We start from the raw sequence: 20,668 nt of genomic DNA, 5'->3' as shown, positions 1-20,668 counted from the left end.
CGATGCATGCGTTGGTGGCGGGGGGCCGAAAAGAGGTATCACCTATGGAGAGAAGGGGGCGCCCGAGCAATATACTCCCGACTCGAGCTCGGCGTCTCATAGGAGGAGAGTGACTGTTGGGAGCAGCAGCGGGCTACATTGGGAAGCTGCGTGCAACTCAGTCATTCAGCTCCTCGCTCACGTACCGTTCAGCGACATCAAACATCTGCGCGCCTCTCCAGGCTGAACAGTCGCTGGGCGGCCATTCGCTGTCGCATTGTCGCGCTGTCTGGTTTCAATGAGAACGCGATGGTGGGGATGATGAGGGCGCGAGGATGGCCATTGCCATGCGACGGCCACTGCCACTGCCACTGCCACTGCCTACGTAATCAGGTCCAATGGGGATAGCGGGACACGTTCAGCTCGTGCATGAGGAGGTATGCAGCGTTCTGCTTGTACTGCAGCAAAGGCGTATCCTGACAGTGTACAGATGCGCAACATCTAGACCATAATTTGACACACGATGGAACCGATTCTGGTGTGCCCGTAACGAGAATCGAGACCTAGCAGCTCAGACAGCCAAAGCAGCTACCGGCAAAGCGACGGCGTCACACAACGAGTCAAACGCGAATCAAAGTAATCGCGACCAGATCATCGCGAAACAAGGCCGAAATCAAGAAGTAGACAACGAAGACAGGAAAGGAAGTCCGCGATGTTCATCCCTGCCGCATGCCTGCACCATTTTGTGGAGGTGTCGCGGCCCGATTAGCTGCGGAATGTCTTGCGCTAGCGTCTCCGTATCATTATCTGCAGTCAGCACGCAGCTCGCATCAAAACTTATGACGGCGCTGCAACGGCCCAGGCAGCCACCTAGCGGACATGTCAGCTCTCCAAGCCCGGCGGGAGTAGTGTGCTGGCGTTCGCATGTTGAGATGCGCGCCCGATACTTCGGCACTAATCACGATTGGCGGCCGAGGCAGGGTCTTTTTTGAGCGGTGGACCCTTCTTTGATCACACAACATCCATGAATCATCCTTTCGACTTTTCCATCTCAACCAATTACCGTCGCCCCAGCGCCAGGAAACGCGTTCCAGACGCAGATGGCGTCATGCGGGTCGACCGTTAGTCCATCTGTTCCTGCCATCGCGGTGCGGCGCCTTACCACAACCGAAACGGTGGATGGTGAGGCATAGATTTCACGCTTTCGGAGCGTGGCATGCGCGAGCCTAAACCGCGGGCTGCCGACTGTTTCTCTTCTCCCACGTTCTGCATACTCAGCTTTACGACTCGAAAGACTACATACGAGAGCCCTACCGCGACTCCTTATCCTGCTTTGCGCGCATCGCTTGCATCCTCCCGCGAAGCACACACCCCGCTATAGACATCGCAGCAGCGACGCGACGGTACTCGACCCGCCAATAGCCTTTCCAGCAGCCCGCACAGTCGCGACCATGGCGACAACGCCCATCGAACACCCCTCAACCGTCAGCAGTCTGCCCACGCGCCAGAAGCCCATCCCATACTCCTTCGCCAATGGCCGGCGCACCCCGCTGTCGTCCATCCTCCCTCCCCTCGTCTTCGGTACAGCCACGTTCAACTCGCAATACAACACCGACCCCTTCGCGCTCGACACAACTGGTCTCGTGACCTCGGCGCTCACACATGGCATTCGCGCCTTCGATACCTCGCCCTACTACGGCCCCTCCGAACAACTGCTCGGCGATGCGCTCGCGACACCGTTCGTCCGGGAGACGTTCCCGCGCAACTCATACATGATCTTGACCAAGGTCGGGCGGACAGGGAGTGAGGAGTTCGACTACAGCAAGGAGTGGGTGCGCCAGAGCGTCAACCGGAGTTTGGAGAGGCTGCACACTGAATATCTGGACCTCGTATATTGCCACGACGTCGAGTTCGTGAGCCCGGCGGAGGTCCTGGAAGCAGTCAAGGAACTCCGCCGCATTAGGGACGAAGATGGCACAGTTCGGTACATTGGTATCTGTGGATACCCATTGGATGTGCTGGGCGACATGGCTGAGCTCATCCTCCGCGAGACCGGCGAGCCACTCGATGCGGTGCAGTCCTACGCCAACTTCACGCTCCAGAACCAGTCGCTCGCCGGTCCGCGCGGCATGTTGCGCCTGAAGAATGCAGGCGTCGACGTCGTCCCGAACGCCTCTATCCTTGGTATGGGCCTCCTCCGACACGACGGCATACCCGTCGGTGGCCTTGGTGACTGGCACCCCGCCCCATCCTCCCTCCGTGAGGCAGTGCGCAAAGCGAGCCACTTTTGCGACGACTACGGCGAGCGCATCGAGGTTATCGCCATCCGCTTCGCGCTCGAGACATGGATATCTGCTGGCGCGCTGTGCGGATCCCGCGGAGACCCTGCATCAGGCGTGCCCTGGACACACGAGTCCATTGACGATGTCGGCGGCTCCAAGCTGGGTGTCAGCGTCATCGGTGTCTCGCGCGCTCCCGAGTTGGAGAAGACAATGCTCGTTTGGCGATCCATTCTCGATGGATTGGAGGGCGGCAAGGAGACTGCAGTCCAAGCAGGCCGCTGGTACCGTGCGTGGGAGTGGAGCAGGAACCGCAGGAAGGCAGTGCAGATCCTCGCCGAGGGGGTCCAAGAGGTGCTTGGTGACGGCTTTGGCTACGAATGGGCGAGCCCTGACCCGGGCTTCGTCAACAAGAGGGTGAAGGACGCGAAGAAGGCTGCGCAAAGTGATGCGCCTGCAGCGTGGTTGACGCCCGCTGCGAGCCCGGAGGCGGTGCCGGTGAAGGATGCTGGCGAGGTCGCAGAGGACAAGTCTCTGCCGCTACGGTAACAGTGGAGATGATGCACATGTATATATTGAATTGAATCGCACATTTCCTAAAACCTAGCTTATTCGTCGTCGCCCTCTTCGGCTCGTCGACGTGACGGTACAGTACACGATGTCCCTCACCCCAACAGCGACAAGCTATCCACCTACTTATTCGCGAGAACCCCAACCGCCGACGTCTTGCTCTGCCTAATCATCCTCTTATACCCCTCGATCTGCGCAATGCCTACGACAACAAGCTCCTCCACCGTCTGCGCATCCAGACCCTCCTTCCAAAGCATAATCCATCCGTTCGCCTGTGCGTGATCAACCTGCGCAACTATAACAAGACTCGTCTCGTCCCTCAGCTCCTAGGATGCCGCGCCCGCAACCTCTATACCCGTACCCCTCTAATGCAGTTCCTCTAACCCACCGCTATCCTAGGGCGCTAACTAAAGTTAGAGCTAACTCTAGTTATTTTAGTGCTAAGATGTACACATTTCTCTGCGTAGGCAACATTACGTAAGCTAATTCTAGTAAACTTTATAGACTAGTCTAGTTAGATTTCTATAAGTAGATAGCTCTAGTATCTTATACCTAATTTTGTAAAATCTATTTAGTAAAAATATATTAAAAAACGCCTAGCTTCTATTAGATAAGTAACTTCTAATTAATATAGAATATAAGAGATAGTAAAGTAATAGTATATTATCTAGTAAGAATAGATAAATTATTACTTTCTAAATAATAATTTCTTAGATCTACTTATACTTACACTAAGTTAAGTTATATAATATTATCTAACTATCTAGAATATAGATTTCTAATAATATCTCTTTTTTTAGCTCTAATTCTCTAGAGTTAGATAAAATAGATTATTCTAGGCTAAAGTAGACTATTATATAGATTATTATTATCTAGTTATTAAAATATATATTAGTAGATATAGAATACACTATATTATAAAAAAGCAATTTTTTAAACTTATTTTTATCTTTACTTAATAATTTTCTTACTTACTACTAAAATAGATAATAATAGAATATTATAGTAAATACTACTACTTACGCTAGTAGCTAGTGTCTTAGTAGTATTATATTAAGATTTTTTAAATTTCTTAACTATTACTTCTATACTAATTAATAATAATTAGATAAGTTCTTCTAATTTTAATATTTTCTACTAGTAGTCTAGATAGTTTATAATAGTCTATTATAAACTATTATAAAGTATTATAAGTATAATAGATATATTAAGTTAAAATTATATTACTAGTAAGATACTATATTATAGAAAGAGAGAGCTATATAGATAAGATTTTAAAGTTTCTTATCTAATTAAAGCTAGATCTAATTAGATAAAGATTATAGATTTAATCTATAATACTATCTTTCTTTCTTTTTAGAGTAAGTTCTAATACTCTTTTTATATAAAGAAAATTCTATATAGTATATTATAAAAGTAATATTATATCTAAATTATTACTATAATATCTAAGTAATAAAAAAAATACTTATTTTATAAAAGCTATATAAGCTAAAGTATCTTCTATATCTTCTAATATAGTTACTATTCTTCTAAAGTTTATTACTAAGTAGTAGTATTAATATTTAGAGCGCTTATATAGCTTTATAGTTATTAAAGTTAGATAGTATATTATTATTAAAGTATAGAAAAGGTCTATAATAGTTAGCTTATCTTAGATATAGTATTCTTAGCGTACTTATTATATTATTAGAATATTATAGATTCTATTACTTTTATTTCTATACTAGTTTAGTAGAATTATAATTTCTAAGTTAATATAGTCTAATAAAGTATAGTAGATCTCTATTATTAGATAATACTTAGAGTATATCTTAGATACTATAAGCCTTCTAATATAATAGTTTATATAGTATAAGTATTACTTCTAGTTAGACTTTATATACTAAGATAATATATAAAGATAGTTTTTCTAATATATAAGAGATAAAGCGCGTTAGAGTATTATATAACTACTTATAATATAATAGTTTATATAGCTATAGTTAGTTATAATTATTATCTTAATAAAGTATTATTATTAGAAAATTCTATCTACTAGTTAGTATACTAAATTTTATATATAGCCTAGGTCTACTAAAGTATTAATAGTAGAACTCTATAATAAGATTAGCTAAGTCTACTAGATTTATATAAAGTTTCTAAAAGAAATTATTAGATTCTTCTAGATAGTTTTACTATTAGACTCTATACTATAGTAAGCTTTTATAGTTATTTAGATTAGAGTTATATAGCTATTTATTAAAATAACTATTAAGTATAGCTTTAATAAAGTAGTTAGTATTATTATTAATATTTAGGTCTATAAGCTCTATAAAGCTTTTCTTATTCTAGAGTTAATCTAGTAAAGAGTTATTATTAATATAGTAGAGAAGCTATAGATAGAATATATTATACGCTTATATCTCTAGAGTAAAAGTAATCTTATATACTATATTATTAATAATATAAGTAACTAGAAAGAGTTTATAGTTCTTATAGTTAAGAGACTAATTAGGTTTTATAGTATATAGATTATAAAAGTCTACTATAATATAGTTACTAATATAGAAATCTAAAGCTAGAATCTAGTAATTATTTATATACTTTACTTATTTAGCTTAAGTCTATATAATCTATTTATAAAAAAATAACTTTAGCTTATTTAGTTAATCTATAAACTTATTTATATTAAGATAGTTTTTATAAATAGAAGTAGTAAGTTAAGCGTCTAATATCTTAGCTAGTTTAATACTAAAGTATAGATTATAACTCTTTATAGCTATAAATATAAAAACGCTAGTACTTATATTTACTATAGTATTTACTTTAAACTTAGATATTAGTAGTAGTAGTACCTAGTTATTCTAGTTATAATTAATATAAGCTTATAAGTACTACTTTAGAAATATATTAGTATTTTCTATTTAGCTATTAGTTTTAGAATAGTAGACTATTAATAGCTTAAGCTTTATTTCTAGTTATTAGTAAAAACGTATCTAAAAGTAAGAGATAAACTATAAACTATAGTCTAAAACTATATACTCTAGGTACTTTGTTTCTCTCTAGATAAACTTAATAAAAGTGTAGACTAGTGTATCTACTTAGAAGTTAATAATAAAGATAAACTTTTTCTTCTTACTAAGTCTATTTACTATAATAAGTATATTCTTATATATATAACTAGTATTAGTATAAATAGATAAGTAAGTAATATAGTTTATTAAAATTAAACTCTAGTATTAGTCTAGAATTAGAAGTAGATATAGAAATTTTTATTTATCTTCTCTATATAACTTAGCTTACTAATATATTAGATAGACTTTTATATACTAGACTATATTATAGATTATATAAAGCTAATAATACTATTATATAGTTTTAGTATAAGTTTTATATTTACCTCTATAGCTATCTCTATATAGTAAGTAATAAACTTAATTTAATATCTTAGTTTATATCTAGTTTATATCTAGAATATAAAGCTTACTTTATATATATAAAAGACTATTATAAAGTATATAGTTATCTAGTTCTAGATAGAAGTATTACTTATTATCTATTATATTAGATAGTAACTATTATTATCTATTACACTTAGCTTTAATAATAGCTTATAGTATATTATTTTCTAAATAGATATAATAGATTTTATCTATAAGATTACTATTAAAGTTAGCTTCTCTTTTATTAGCTAGTACCTTAACTACTTTAATAGAAGATAGATAAAGTGCGTTAAGAGTAGTAGCTTTAGAACTAGTCTCTACTTTACTATTATTATATATATAGTAGATAGTATCTAGAGTAGTAAGTTAGATATAATTAAAGCTATAATATATAAGAAAAATAGCCTAATAAGTATTTAAACTAGAAATACTAGTTAAAGTAGCTATCTAAAAAGTTAGATTAACTTAATATAGCTTAATAACTATCTACTATTAATACTAGCGCTATTTATTATTAGTATTTTTTAGTAGATTACTAGGTCTATACGTAAGTATATTAGACTTAGTACTCTACTTACTAAGTTAATAAGTAACTTTAAAGTTAAACTTAGATAAGAACTCTAACTAGTAAGCTTAGTAGTAGTTAAAACGCTTATTTATTATAAAAGTCTAGAGTACTTAATAATCTAATAGAACTTTAACTAGATCTAATATACTAGCTAGCTTAAAGTGCTACTTCTTAAAAGCTTATATAATTACTAGAAGCTTCTTATTATAGATTTTATAGTTATATTCTATAGAATTTATTTTATAAAAAAGAAATATAACTAGATATAGAATATTATCTAGGCTTATCTAGAAGAGAATAGTAGTAGTAATAAAATCTAAAGTATTTATCTCTAGCTAAGTTTTAAAGCTTATATTAAAGTAAACTAATATTCTAGTACTAGTAAATATATTCTTAAAGTACTTAAAAGAGATAATAGCTTTTAAGTTAGATACTAAAAGAAAATACTTCTTACTATTAGACTTTATAAGCTTAGTAAGTAGTTTTACTAATATAAAAAAGCTTTTAATAAACTATTAGTAAAAGTTTATAAATCTAAGAAAAGCTTAAATATCTTTTATATATTATAGTATCTACTAACTAAAAATAGTTATAACTTTCTTAAAGTCTATTTCTAGACTATCTATAGTTAGAATTAGTTCTAACTTTATTAGATTTATAACTTTTACTATTAAATTCTATAAAATTTAGTCTATATACTTTTATATTCTAGTACTAGCTTTATAGCTTAAGCTAACTCTAGAAGCTTATTTAATACTATAAGCTAACTTTAGAAGCTTATTTAATACTATAAGCTAGCTCTAGAAGCGCGTTCTCTATTATAATTATATCTAGAAAGTACGCTTTATAGCGTAAGCTAACTCTAGAAAAATACTTAATAGTATAAGCTAACTCTAGAAGAATACTTAACACTATAAGCTATATATAAAACTATACTAGTAGCGTAAGCTAACTCTAGAAGTATACTTAATACTATAAGCTAACTCTAGAAGTATACTTAACACTATAAGCTAACTCTAGAAGTATACTTAATACTATAAGCTAACTCTAGAAGTATACTTAATACTATAAGCTAACTCTAGAAGTACACTAATAGCGTAAGCTGTAAGAGTCTTACAAAGATTAGATAATTAAGGTATATAGAGGTAACAAAGTTATTGCAGTAGAGAGCTTTAGAAGAAGCTATTAGAGGTAAATATACATAGTAGAGGCGTTAGCCTAACGTAGGCTAACAGAGCTCTAGGCCTAAAACTATTACACGTTCTCCCTCTAAACGCGCTTAAAGTTCTAACTAACGTAAGAATAATAAGAAGATATAGATAGAGGCACCTCTTAATAAGAATACCTAAAAAGAGAAACTATACTTTAATTACTCTTAATATAATTAGCGTTGTTATCTAGGTCTAAGAGATCTAGAGACAACTACTAGAGTGCTACAGAGAATAACGTTCTAGCTAAGGCTAATAGGTAGTAAGTAGAGCAGCAAACTACCTTGCAGCTACTAATAACTATAGATGTCTTAGTTAGGTAGAGACGTGCGCTATAATTAGCTTAATAGGCTTTATAAGCAATATAGTTAAGAGAGTTTATAGATAACTAGCTAGTTCTTTCTAAGCTCTTATCTAATAGCTAGAGCAGAGTAATAGCAAGCTCTCTATTGTTATTATAGTTATAGAAGGTAATATGTAGTTCTAGATAGTTAGAATAGCAATTGTAAAAGTTTTAAAAAGACTTCTTGCAGCCTCTTAGGTTGCTGTATAGCTACTATAGGTCTAACTAATTATTACTAACCTATATAACCTTATATTAGAGAAGTCTACAGGCACTAGTGTGTAGGTTAATAAGCTAGCGACAGATACAGAAGTTAATAACTTAGAATACAATATATTTAGTAACACTATTGTCTATAAGGTAGACTTCTAGAGAGGCAAGCTACCTAGAGTAAGATTAGCTAGGTAGAGTGTTGTCTTTATACGCCTACAACAGCTAAAGATAGAAAGTAGAGAAGATAGTTCTAAGGTTCTACAGTAAGTTAAGCTTATACGCTATATTATCTATAATATAGAAGACCTAGTAAGAGCCTATATTCTTGTAGTTAAGAGACTTAACTAGCCTTTCTATACGTATATACTTCGCGTTAAGCATTACCTAGTTACTAATAGCAAACCTTAGTGCAGGCAAGCAGTTTGCGTCTATAAACTTCTTTATCTTATTCTACGTCTATAGTATTTTCTAACGTAGAAAGGTGTAAGTAGTTTTAATATAATAGTGCAGGTTATTAGTAGCGCGTTATTATTACGCGATAGTAGAGTTATTATAAAAGTTATAATTACAGAGAGCGTATATAGGCTCTAAGCTAGATCTTAGCTATTAGCTCTTTACAGCCTAGAACAGAGATAAGCCTATAGTAGAGCTTATTGCTAAATTAGCTTTAAATTCCGCTAATAGTAATAGTTACGCCTAATCTGTCTGCAGGTAATTAATATATAACTAAAGATACTACTTAAGATTAGTATTTGCGTTTTCTATCTATCTATCTATCTCTAGGTAGTGTGTAGTAGAAAGCTTTAGTTTAGTTTCTACACAGTTACAGAGGTAGTTCTAGAAGTAGAAGGTAAACTACTATCTCTAGTCTAATACGATTATGCGTAGGTATTCTTCTAACCTCTAGATGTACTCTATAAACTTGTCTACTACTATAGAGACCTTAAGGTTCTCTATAGTAATAAACTTCTTTATTTTAGATAACCTATCTACTACTACTATAATATAGTAGTATAAGTACCTACACTATAATAATATAGAAAGAGAGGTAATAAAGTTAATAGAGATATTGTTCTAGTAGTAGGTAGGCACTAGTAATAGATAGAGAAGACTATGCTTTGCTATATAATTAATCTTTAAGTAATAGCAGGTTGTGTAGCTATTTGTAAATTAAGTAATAGTGTCTGTTATACTCTACTAATAGTACTACTTACTAACTTATTAGTACATTATTATTCTGCCTCTATAACCTCTAGGTAAGCTGTTATAGAAGTGTTTAATAATATAAGTGTAGAGCTTCTCGCTAAAGAGTACTACTAGTTAGCCTAAGCCTATAAATAGGTGTCTGTTATCGCTAGACTTAAGGTCTTCTAGTTCTATACGTATATCTTTAGTAATAAGGTAGTAGAGAATACACTGCTTGCCTTTATCTAAGGTATAATAAATATCTATAAGTTATAGGTCGCTAAGGTATAGCTTATAGATAACGTTGTCTAGAGAACGTTTATTAGAGATGTTAAGAGCATTATAAGAGTTCTTAGTTCTCTTTAACAAGAACTAAGTAAGACTAATTATAGAAGTAGACTAGAATAGTAAAGTACTCTTACCTATCTTCTAGAGAAGTGTTAGCACTAACTCTAGGTTGCTCTTGTTGTCTTCTATATATAACCTAGCTAGTTAGATAGTAGCGTAGCTGCCACTATCTAACCTATAGTTACTTTTAATCTAGCGTTTATCTTCTAGTATAGTTTAATATTAGTATTTAACGTAATTGTTATTAGTTTATTTAGAGAGATTGCTAGTGCAATAGGTAAGGCTATTAGGCTTTGTTTCTTACTTGTCTAGTTAGTATTATATCTTAAAATTAAACTTCTTAAGAAACTTAGCCTAGCGTGTCTGTCTTTAGTTAAGGTTGTACTTAGTGCAGAAATACTCTAGACTATAGTAGTTAGTTAGTATGTTAACTAGGTTAGAGACTCTAGCTAGTTTAGGCCTCTATTCTTTAAACGCTTATACTATTACTAGAAGCTTCTTATTATAGATAGTGTAGTTACATTCTATTAGAGTTATCTTTTTTAATAGGTAGGCAATAGAGCGTATTGCGCTATTCTTTTAGACCTATAATAAGATAGTAGCGTAGACATAGTTAGACGCGTCTATTTCTAGAATATAGTAGAGATCTATATTAAAATACACAAGAATAATGTTAGAGTAGAATACCTTCTTTAAGAGCTTAAAAGCCTCTTCTACCTTACGCGTTATTTAAAATAACTTAGAGTTACTCTGCGTAAGGTAGGTAAAGAGTTTCGCAATCTCTAAATAGCTATATATAAATCGTTAATAGAAGTTAGCAAACCTAAGAAATACCTAAACATTCTTAAGCAATTATAGAAGCTTCTAGTTCTGTATAGCGCTAACCTTCTTAGAATCTATCTTAATACTATTAGCGGTGATAATAAGCCTAAGAAACTTAACTTCTATCTTTATAAACTTAGACTTAAGAATATCTATAAGTAAACTAGAGTCTATAAGTCTTATAACAACCTTAACTAAGTGTTCTTTGTGTTAGGCTTTAGATTTACTAAAAATAATTACGTTATTAAGGTAGGCTATATAGAACTTATCTAGGTATTTGTAAAGAATATTATTAATATATACTTAAAAGGTTTCTAGGCTATTACACATACTAAATAGTATAATAGTGTATTAGTAGAGTCTGTATAGCGTAATAAAGGCAGATAGATACTTATACTTATTCTTAATCTAGATCTTGTTAAAGGTAGTAATAATGTCTACCTTTAAGAAGAACTTAGACTTTGTAAGTTTAGTTAATATATCTCTTATTAAGAGAGAGGCGTTCTAGTTCTTTACTATATAAGTATTAAGGCCTCTATAGTTAACACAAATATAGATACTACCTCTAGGCTTATATACAACTAGAAGAGGCGCAGTCTACGCTAACATACTTTATTTAACGTAGCTCTTCTTAACTATATTATTAATATACAGCTTAACTACGCAGGCTTTATTACGTAATATAGGTTGTAAACGCTATAACAATAGGTTAGAAGCTTAACTATCTTCTTCTAGAATAAGTTTAATCTTATAGTTAAGGTCTCTGCGATAAGTAGGTAACTTATTAGCTTTCTTAGAGTTAAAACCCTAGTACAGCAGTTAAAGCACACAAGGTAGGCGTTTTAGAATATTGTTCTTTAATATATAAGAACGCTCTATCTTATTCTAGAACTTCTTATAGTCTTTAGAAAGTACCTTAGCTCTAGTAGTACGTAAGTACTAAGTGTTCTTCTATTCCTAGTCTAATATCTTAGCTAGGCGATAGATCTTATTATAGAAAGTAATACTAATATCTTAGTTATAGTAGATAGCTACAGTAGCTACCTAACTAGAGATATAGGCTATATTAATTAAAGGAGAAGCCTTAGAGTAACGTAGTACTTTCTTATAGAGGTCTAGCGTAATAGAAAGAGGCTGCTTCTAATAATAGCTACTCTAGGTATAGACTAGTTAATAGTCGTAGATATAATAGAAGAGGCAATAATCTAAGTAGAAGCTTAAGAACATGTTCTTCTAATTAATGTATAGATTGTGTGTCTAGAACTAGAGCGTCTCTAGAATTATATAGACTCTAGAGAGCTTAGTAACGTAGGCTAGAACGTTCTTAGAATAGTTACTAAAGACAACGTTAACTCTAGCTATATAAGTAACTCTAGCAACAGTAGAGCTATTAGCAAGTTCTAGAATAGCAGGCTAGGTTAATACTATAAGTTTATAGTTATGTACGTAGGTATAAGAAAAGTTAATAAAAAGAAAAGCGTAGCTAGTGTTACCTATAAGTTTAGCGTATTATAGTAGAGAAGAGTAGTTAGATAATAATATAATTTCTTTAAAGACTAATTGCTAGCTTATAAGAGGCTAATACATATTACTATATATAGTAGTAGTAGTAATAGTTAAGATAGTAATACGTAACTTAGCCTAGCTCTTTTATTTAAGAGTCTTAACCTAGTCTACAATTACCTAGAGAGTAGAGTTAGAATTATTGTTGTTAGCACTACTAACTTCTACTAGAGAAAGAAAAGAAGAAGGAGTGTTAGAGGAGACATAGTCTAATTTCTTATTTTTACTATCTTTAATAGTTAGTGTAGAAAGTAGATAAATAGAGAAATTAGGTACTAATACTAGTACTAATACTAGTGCTAATAGTGTGTATAGCTTCTTATGCTAAGAAGGTCTCTAGAGGCGTTAATCGCTAGAGACATCTAGTTTTCTAAATAGATAGAAGCGCTGTTAATAGAGCTAATATTAACAGCGGCGCTAGAAGTCTACTTAGAACGCACTAGGTTACTAATAGAGACTCTATTATTAGCGACAGCCTTCTCTAGAGCGTTCTAGACGTTCTAGTTAGACCTAAAGAGAGTAGAGGACTAACTAGAGCAATAGCTGTTCTTAGGCTTATAGCTATAGTTCTTCTTAAGATAGTTATAGTAATAGTTTAGGTAGCGCAAGACCTTAATCTAGATCTTAGTGCAACTCTAAGAACTAAGGTTTAAGTTACTATTGCTATTGCTATTACTACTACTGCGTTCTTCTCTAGTGCTACTCTTGTTCTATCTACCTTAGGTACTATCTTACTTACCTCTGTTTTAGATAGCGACAGAGGCGTGCTAAGAGTTAGACTACTTAAGAAGACAGAGAGTGTAGTAGAAGCCTAGGTAGGTAAGTTTAGACTTAAGAATCTCTATAGTAGTTATATCTTTCTACTAGGCTAGAAGGCAATTACGCATAAACTAGAGCTTAATACAGTTAGCCTATTATAAAGTAGAAACACCTACGTTAAAGTAGGTAATAAACTTACTTATAGTTTCGCCTAACTTTATATGTAACTAGAAGCTCTTATACTATTATTAGACTGTAACTATAGTGTTAAGAGAGTAATAGATAGTGTCTAGAATAGCCTACACCTTATTACTATATGTAAAGCTAGCTTTATTATTAAAGAAGCTATCTTAGATATTTCTAAAAGCCTTATTCTTAGTCTTCTAGCAGAGGTAGCTTAGCTTCTTAGCTTTAGAAGCAAAATTGTATAGGTATTTCTTAAACTAGTTATAGATGTCTATCTTCTACTTAGTATAGTTAGACTTAGTAGTGTTAACTTCTAAAAAGACGTTAGGTTCTAGCTTCTTAGAATAGTAGCAACAAGGTCTTTAATTATAAGTAGTAATATCTATAGACTACTTAGAGTTGCCTAGGCTATAATAGCTATAAGCTAAGCTACCTATAGAACTACTAATTAGGTTATAAGAGTTATTATTACTACTAACGTTGTTGTTATTAGAGTTAGAGTAGTCTAGAGAAGGTAGACCTACGTAGGTCTAAGCTATCTTGTTCTTCTGCGCAGCCTTAGCCTTATAGAGCTAGATCTTAAGGTTCTTAACTAGCGCGTTAGCAGCAATAAGAGCCTAGTTAGTTATAGTAAGCGCGTTATACTTCTTACAATACTTATTCTTGTAAAACTTCTTATTAAGCGTTATAGTCTTAAGCTTGCTAGTAACGCGCTAAAGTTTCTAAGTAACGCGCTAAAGGTCTTAGTAGTTATAGTAAAGAACGCTTTATATATCTTATAACTACTTTTAGAGCTACGCAACCTTAAGGTTAGTAGCTTTCTACTACTAGTAATAGGTGTTAGCGTTAGCAAGAGCGTTCTCTAGGTTACTCTTATATGCAGCAGCGTTGTTCTAGAACTTATAGAAGTACTTTTGCAGAGATTTTACAAGCTTAGCGTGCTCTAGGCAGTGCTTACTAAGAAAGTTAGCGTAGTAATACTTATTATTAATCTCTTAAGTTATAGAGCGCAGCTACTCTATAATATTACTAACAAAGATAATATACTTATTAGCGTTAGCGGAGTTAACGTTCTCTAGGTTAGCAAGCTTTACTAGACCTTCCTTAAGAGTAGCCTAACTATTAATATTAGTCTTCTAGACCTTAAAGGCAGTAGAGTTATTATTGCAAGAAATAACAAAGAACTTAGAGAGCTATTGCTTATAGTACAGTTGCTAGAGAAGTTTAGCCTTAGAAGTAGGTAAGGTATTACAGAACTTTAGGCAACGCAGGCTAGTCTAGGCGCCTTTAAGTTTAGAGTCTTTATTATTAGCGCAGGCTTAACAAGAAAGTTAGCAGTTAGCGCTTATTAATAGGTAGTAGACGTTGTAGGTAGTGTTACTGCTGTTTTCTTAAGCGTTACAGGTGTTATCGCAAGAGTTAGCTCTAAAGGTAACTAACTTCTTCTTATAATAAGTAATTATAGTAGCAGGCTTACTATTACTCTCTAAGTTAGAGAGGTTAAGCCTATGTTCTAGAATAAGCTAAGAACTATTAGTGTCGCTAACGTTGTTGCTGTATAAAGTGTATTAGCTAGGTATATAGAGAGGCTCTTAGAGTAAGTTATTAGTGCCTAGTAACTAGAGAAGAGCGCTAGAGTAGCGCGCAGGTACAGAGAACGCTGCAACAGACGCAAAAGGCAACTATAATAGTTATAATATAGAAGTAGTAGCGTATAAGTATCTAATAGTATAGAAGAACTGTACAGAGTTCTAGGTCTAGGTATTACTACTAACACTGCTGCTACCGCCGCTAATAGAGGCGCGCGCGCAGTTAAGAGTAGCAGTAGTATTCTACTAATAATAAAGTATTAGAGCATACAGGTTAGCTACTATTAAAGAGACTAGAGTCTCTAGAGTGTTGTAGCACTATGCGCAATTGCGATTAGCGTTCTTTTATATAATAGAGAAGTCGCTAACAGTAGAGGAGCTAGAAAGTAGAGTATTAGAACGCCTAGAGTCTATAATAGTTGCTAGAGCTACTCTCTTAAGTGCGCTAGTAGGTAGTGTTTAGTAATAACTATAATAACGTGTAAGAGTCTTATAAAGATTAGATAATTAAGGTATATAGAGGTAATAAAGTTATTATAGTAGAGAGCTTTAGAAGAAGCTGTTAGAAGTAAATATATATAGTAGAGGCGTTAGCCTAACGTAGGCTAATAGAGCTCTAGGCCTAAAACTATTACATAAGCTAATCTTAGAAGTACGTTTATTAATATAAGTATTATAACTTCTAGACTTATTTTCTACTACTTTATAGATAGAAACTATACTATTAGATTACCTTTATATTTCTAGAATAAAATTTAATATTCTATACCTATAAATTTCTAGGTATTACTAGGTAAAGTTCTAATATTATATATATATAAATCTCTAGATATTACTAAGTTAACTTAATCTTTTATATCTATAAGAATCTACCTATTTATATATATAAATTAATAGAATTTTAATAGTAAAGTATACCTAGAATTACTTATTCTCTTATATTACTACTATTTACGCTAGTAAATTAGGCTAACTTATATTATTTATTAAGTTCTAGACTACTTTAAAGTTCTATTATATATTTTAACTAAAGGTAAGTAGATTTATAAAGGTTTAATTAATAAAGTTAGACTTCTTAATAGACTTTAGTAGAAGTTATAGTAAGAGATCTAAAGAGTTAGGTCTACTATAAATAAAAAAGACCTTTCTAGTTACCCTCTTAAATAGATTTCTACTACTACTATAATTACTTATCTATATATCTAGTACTAAAAGAATTATAATTAAAATTATATTACTTCTATCTTTTTAGAATTTACTATCTACGTACTATTACTTTATTATATATAATATAGTAGTATAGCTATTACGCGTCTACACGCTTTATATACACTAATTCTAAAGTAAATTATCTCTAATACTTTAATAAACTAAATATTTAGCTTATAGATAAAGCTACTATTATTATTATATAGTAAAGTATATAGTACTAAAAGAATTATAATTAAAATTATATTACTTTTATATTTTTAGAAATTAAACTCTATATACTCTTATAGTATTATATACTTTATAGTAGTTTAGCTACTACGCGCTTACGCGCTTTATATACACTAATTCTAAAGTAGATTATATCTAATATCTTCTATCTATATACTTTATATTTTCTTCTACTTTATATACTTCTTATCTTATACACTTTTTTACCTTTTACACTTTCTTATCTTTTATACTCTTTTATCTTTTAAGCTCTTTTATCTTTTACGCTCTTTTACCTTTTATACTTTTTTATCTTTTATACTTTTTTATCTTTTAGACTTTTTTATCTTTTATACTTTTTTACTTTCTATACTCTTTTACTTTCTACTTTCTCTTATATACTTTCTTTTATTTTCTTTCTTACTTTATTTTATCTTATTTTACCTTCTAGATAACACTAGCGTATCTTATAGGCTATTACTTATACTTTAGTATCTCTATTTTTTTTTCTTTCTTCTCTTTACCTTACTATTTATTAAGTATATAGTAAGTTAATTATAAAACTAAAGATTATCTTAAACTCTAATACTAATATATAGCTAAATTACTAGTAGTTAGAAGTTTAATAATATTAGACTTTACTATATTAAACTAACTACCTTCTACTAAAGTAGAAATAATAGTAGAAATATTATATCTACTAGACTTAAGTAATAAGCGTTCTTATATAAAAGTAATTACTATTACTAAAAATATAATCTACTTATATTATTCTAAGAAAGAATTTAATAATCTAAATAATTTATACTATCTTATTTATTATATTTATAAACTCTTTCTAGAACTCTAGAATAGTATCTATAAGTTTTACCTTCTAACTAAACTAGATACTTAAGTAGTGCTAGAGCTATTACTATCTAATAATTACTTTCTTAGCTTAGAAATTATTAATAAGAAAATAGTTATATACTTTATATAAAAGTTAGATCTTACACTATATTATATATTACTATAGATCTACTTAGAATTTAAGTATATTCTTAAGTAGTAACTTTTTAAATAGTATCTATTATCTATATAGATAGTACTAAGCTATAGAGATAGAGAATTAGAATCTACTTATCTATAAGACTATTTCTTTTATACTCTAGTCTCTTTACCTAATTATAGAAGTAGTAAATTCTCTCTAATTCTATAAGCTAGAACTATAACTAGTCTACTTCTACTAGTAGCTATAAAGATATTACTACTTTAGAATAGTTACTACGCTATAAACTTTGCTCTTAATCTTAATAAAGTAATCTATCTAGTACGCTTAGTTCTCTTATCTTTAGTTCTAGAATAGGTCTTACTAAAGAATAAGATTAAATATAACCTCTATAAACTAAAGCTTTCTATCTATCTTTTTTTTTATTACGTAATAATATACCTTTTACTTAATAGAAAAGTTATAGTATACATAGTACTACTACTTTTAGATAATATAGATAGATATATAACTCTAAACTTTATATATAATATACGCTATCTTACTAATAATAGAATTATAGAAGTAGAGGTTTATATTTAGACTAAGATTTTAGAGCTTAAGAAAAAAAAATAAGTCTAGTTCTTTATAAATAATAGTAGAAAGGTAATATAGATTTTCTAAGCTACTTATAAAGTAATATAAAGAGATAAGTATAAGAATAAAGCTTTTTAAGCCTTAAATACTACTATATAGTATCTAAGAATAGCTTAGTATATAAGCTTATAAAAAGATTATTTTTACTTTACTAGTATTAAATTTAGTTAGAGTTAGAGTTACTCTAATCTAAAAGACTTATATATATATCTTATACGTAATAAGTAAGCTTTTAATATAAGTATTATAAATTAGATTAGTAGTAAACGTATAGAGTATATATATATACTACTTTTTTATATCTCTAACTAAAAGCTTATACTATAAAGATTCTAATAAAGTATTCTAAGTAATCTAACTAGTATAACTAATAATATTATTAGCGCTAGACCTTTATAAGTAATTATCTAACTAAAGAAAAAAAAGTCTATATACTTAATAACTTTTATAGTACCTAGAAATGCTCTATAAAGTAGATATAAACTATTATAATAAATATTAAAATAAATTAAAACTCTAAACTATACCTATAGAATTATAACTAATTATAGTATAACCTATACTTACTTAGTAGAAAAGTAACTAAAAAAGCTATTTTAGTAGCACCTATACGTATTCTAAATACTACTCTACTATTATCTACTAACTAATTACGCTACGTAACGCTACTTCTAAAAAAGTCTTTTTAGATTTATTATAATATACTTTAATACTAACTTATATTTTAACTATAATTATATTTAAGAAATATATATAGTAAAGAGCTAATCTATAAGTAACAGAAATTTAATTATATAACTAAATATATTATAATAAGAATCTTTTTCTTTAGTATTAAATACGCTATACTATATAAAGTATAGTAAGAGAGTAATCTAAAAAGACTTTTTAGATTATCTAGTAACTTAGTTCTTATTCTACTAGCGTAGTGTAGAATAATTACACTAGTAGTATACGCTACTCTCTAAATATATTATAATAAGAATATTTTTCTTTAGTATTAAATACACTATACTATATAAAGTATAGTAAAAGAGTAATCTAAAAAAACTTTTTAGATTACCTAGTAACTTAGTTCTTATTCTACTAGCGTAGTATAGAATAATTATACTAGTAGTATATACTACTCTCTAAATAAGTTATAATATAAATATTTTTCTTTAGTATTTAATACGCTATACTATATAAAGTATAGTAAGAGAGTAACCTAAAAAGACTTTTTAGGTTACCTAGTAACTTAGTTCTTATTTTACTAGCGTAGTATAAAATAATTATACTAGTAGTATATACTACTCTCTAAATAAGTTATAATATAAATATTTTTCTTTAGTATTAAATATACTATACTATATAAAGTATAGTAAGAAAGTAACCTAAAAAGACTTTTTAGGTTATCTAGTAACTTAGTTCTTATTCTACTAGTGTAGTATAGAATAATTATACTAGTAGTACGTACTATCTACTAGCTTCTTAAAATAGAAGCTACTACTAAAGTATAAATTAAAATATATACTATTATACCTTCTACTACTATATAATCTCTATTTCTATCTATTAATGCGTTATATATATAAGATAAACACTAATACTAATTAGTAGTAATATATCTACTAAATATATATAGTAGTTATTATTACTACTTTCTTAATTCTAGTAATAGTACTAGTAAAACTATTACCTATAAAATAAAATCTACCTACTCTTATACTACGTTTAACTATATTCTCTATTCTTCTCTTCTACTAAATTTATTTATATATATAAATACCTAAACTATTATATACTTATTATTAGTAATATATTAAAGATTATAGATAATTATATATATATATAGCTAATACGCAGTGTAAAAGAATAGTATAGTAAGGTATAAGTAGATAAGTTTAGATAATAATAACTAAGCTATACTCTATTAAATATATATACGTATTATATTCTCTAGCTTATACTCTAAAATACTATTTCTAAAGAGTAAAGTTATTAATTAGACTTATATAATTATAACGTTAATTATATTATTTATATACTTAGTAATAGAGATACTTATAAAATTAGTAGCGCTACTATACTATAAATATTTAATAAAAGTAGTAAGAACTAGTCTAGACTAAGTTTTAGCGTACTAACTAAGTACTTAGTAATATAGTAAATATCTATTCTCTAGTGTATATATAGTGTTGTATTTAGCGTTATAGTTACTACTACTATATCTATTATTAGAACTTTAAATCTTTATATAATAAATAAATAGTAATAGATATATATTATCTATAATATTTTATTTTACTATAATTATACGTTTACTATATAGACTATCTATTATATTACGCACCTTTACTAAAGAATTATACCTAAATACGCACTTATTTAAATCTAAGAAAGAATTAGGTAATATATCTACTTACGTATTATAGTATAGTAAAAGATAGTAGTAGATTACTATATAGATACTATATAGAAACACTATTATTTTTATAATAATATCTTCTACTAGTGTAAGTATACACTTCTTACTAGAGTTTAATATTATTATAACTAGATTATAGTTAATAGTTATAAAAAGTACATATATAGTATTCTAATATAGA

General features: G+C 31.0%; 1 protein-coding gene across 1 annotated transcript; it reads left to right on the top strand.

The window, feature by feature from the left end:
* Positions 1 to 1,430: 1,430 nt before the first annotated feature.
* Positions 1,431 to 2,807, top strand: J4E85_009765 (uncharacterized protein; the record flags this gene model as incomplete). The annotated part of the gene is made up of 1 exon (XM_051473983.1): positions 1,431 to 2,807. One exon carries the CDS (start codon positions 1,431 to 1,433, stop codon positions 2,805 to 2,807), a length of 1,377 nt encoding a protein of 458 aa, XP_051322060.1.
* Positions 2,808 to 20,668: the final 17,861 nt, after the last annotated feature.

The sequence above is a fragment of the Alternaria conjuncta genome (assembly GCF_024043145.1).
Source record: "Alternaria conjuncta strain BMP 0040 chromosome Unknown scaffold_19, whole genome shotgun sequence".
Lineage (NCBI taxonomy): Eukaryota > Fungi > Ascomycota > Dothideomycetes > Pleosporales > Pleosporaceae > Alternaria > Alternaria conjuncta.
This window is presented reverse-complemented; position numbering and strand designations above follow the sequence as displayed.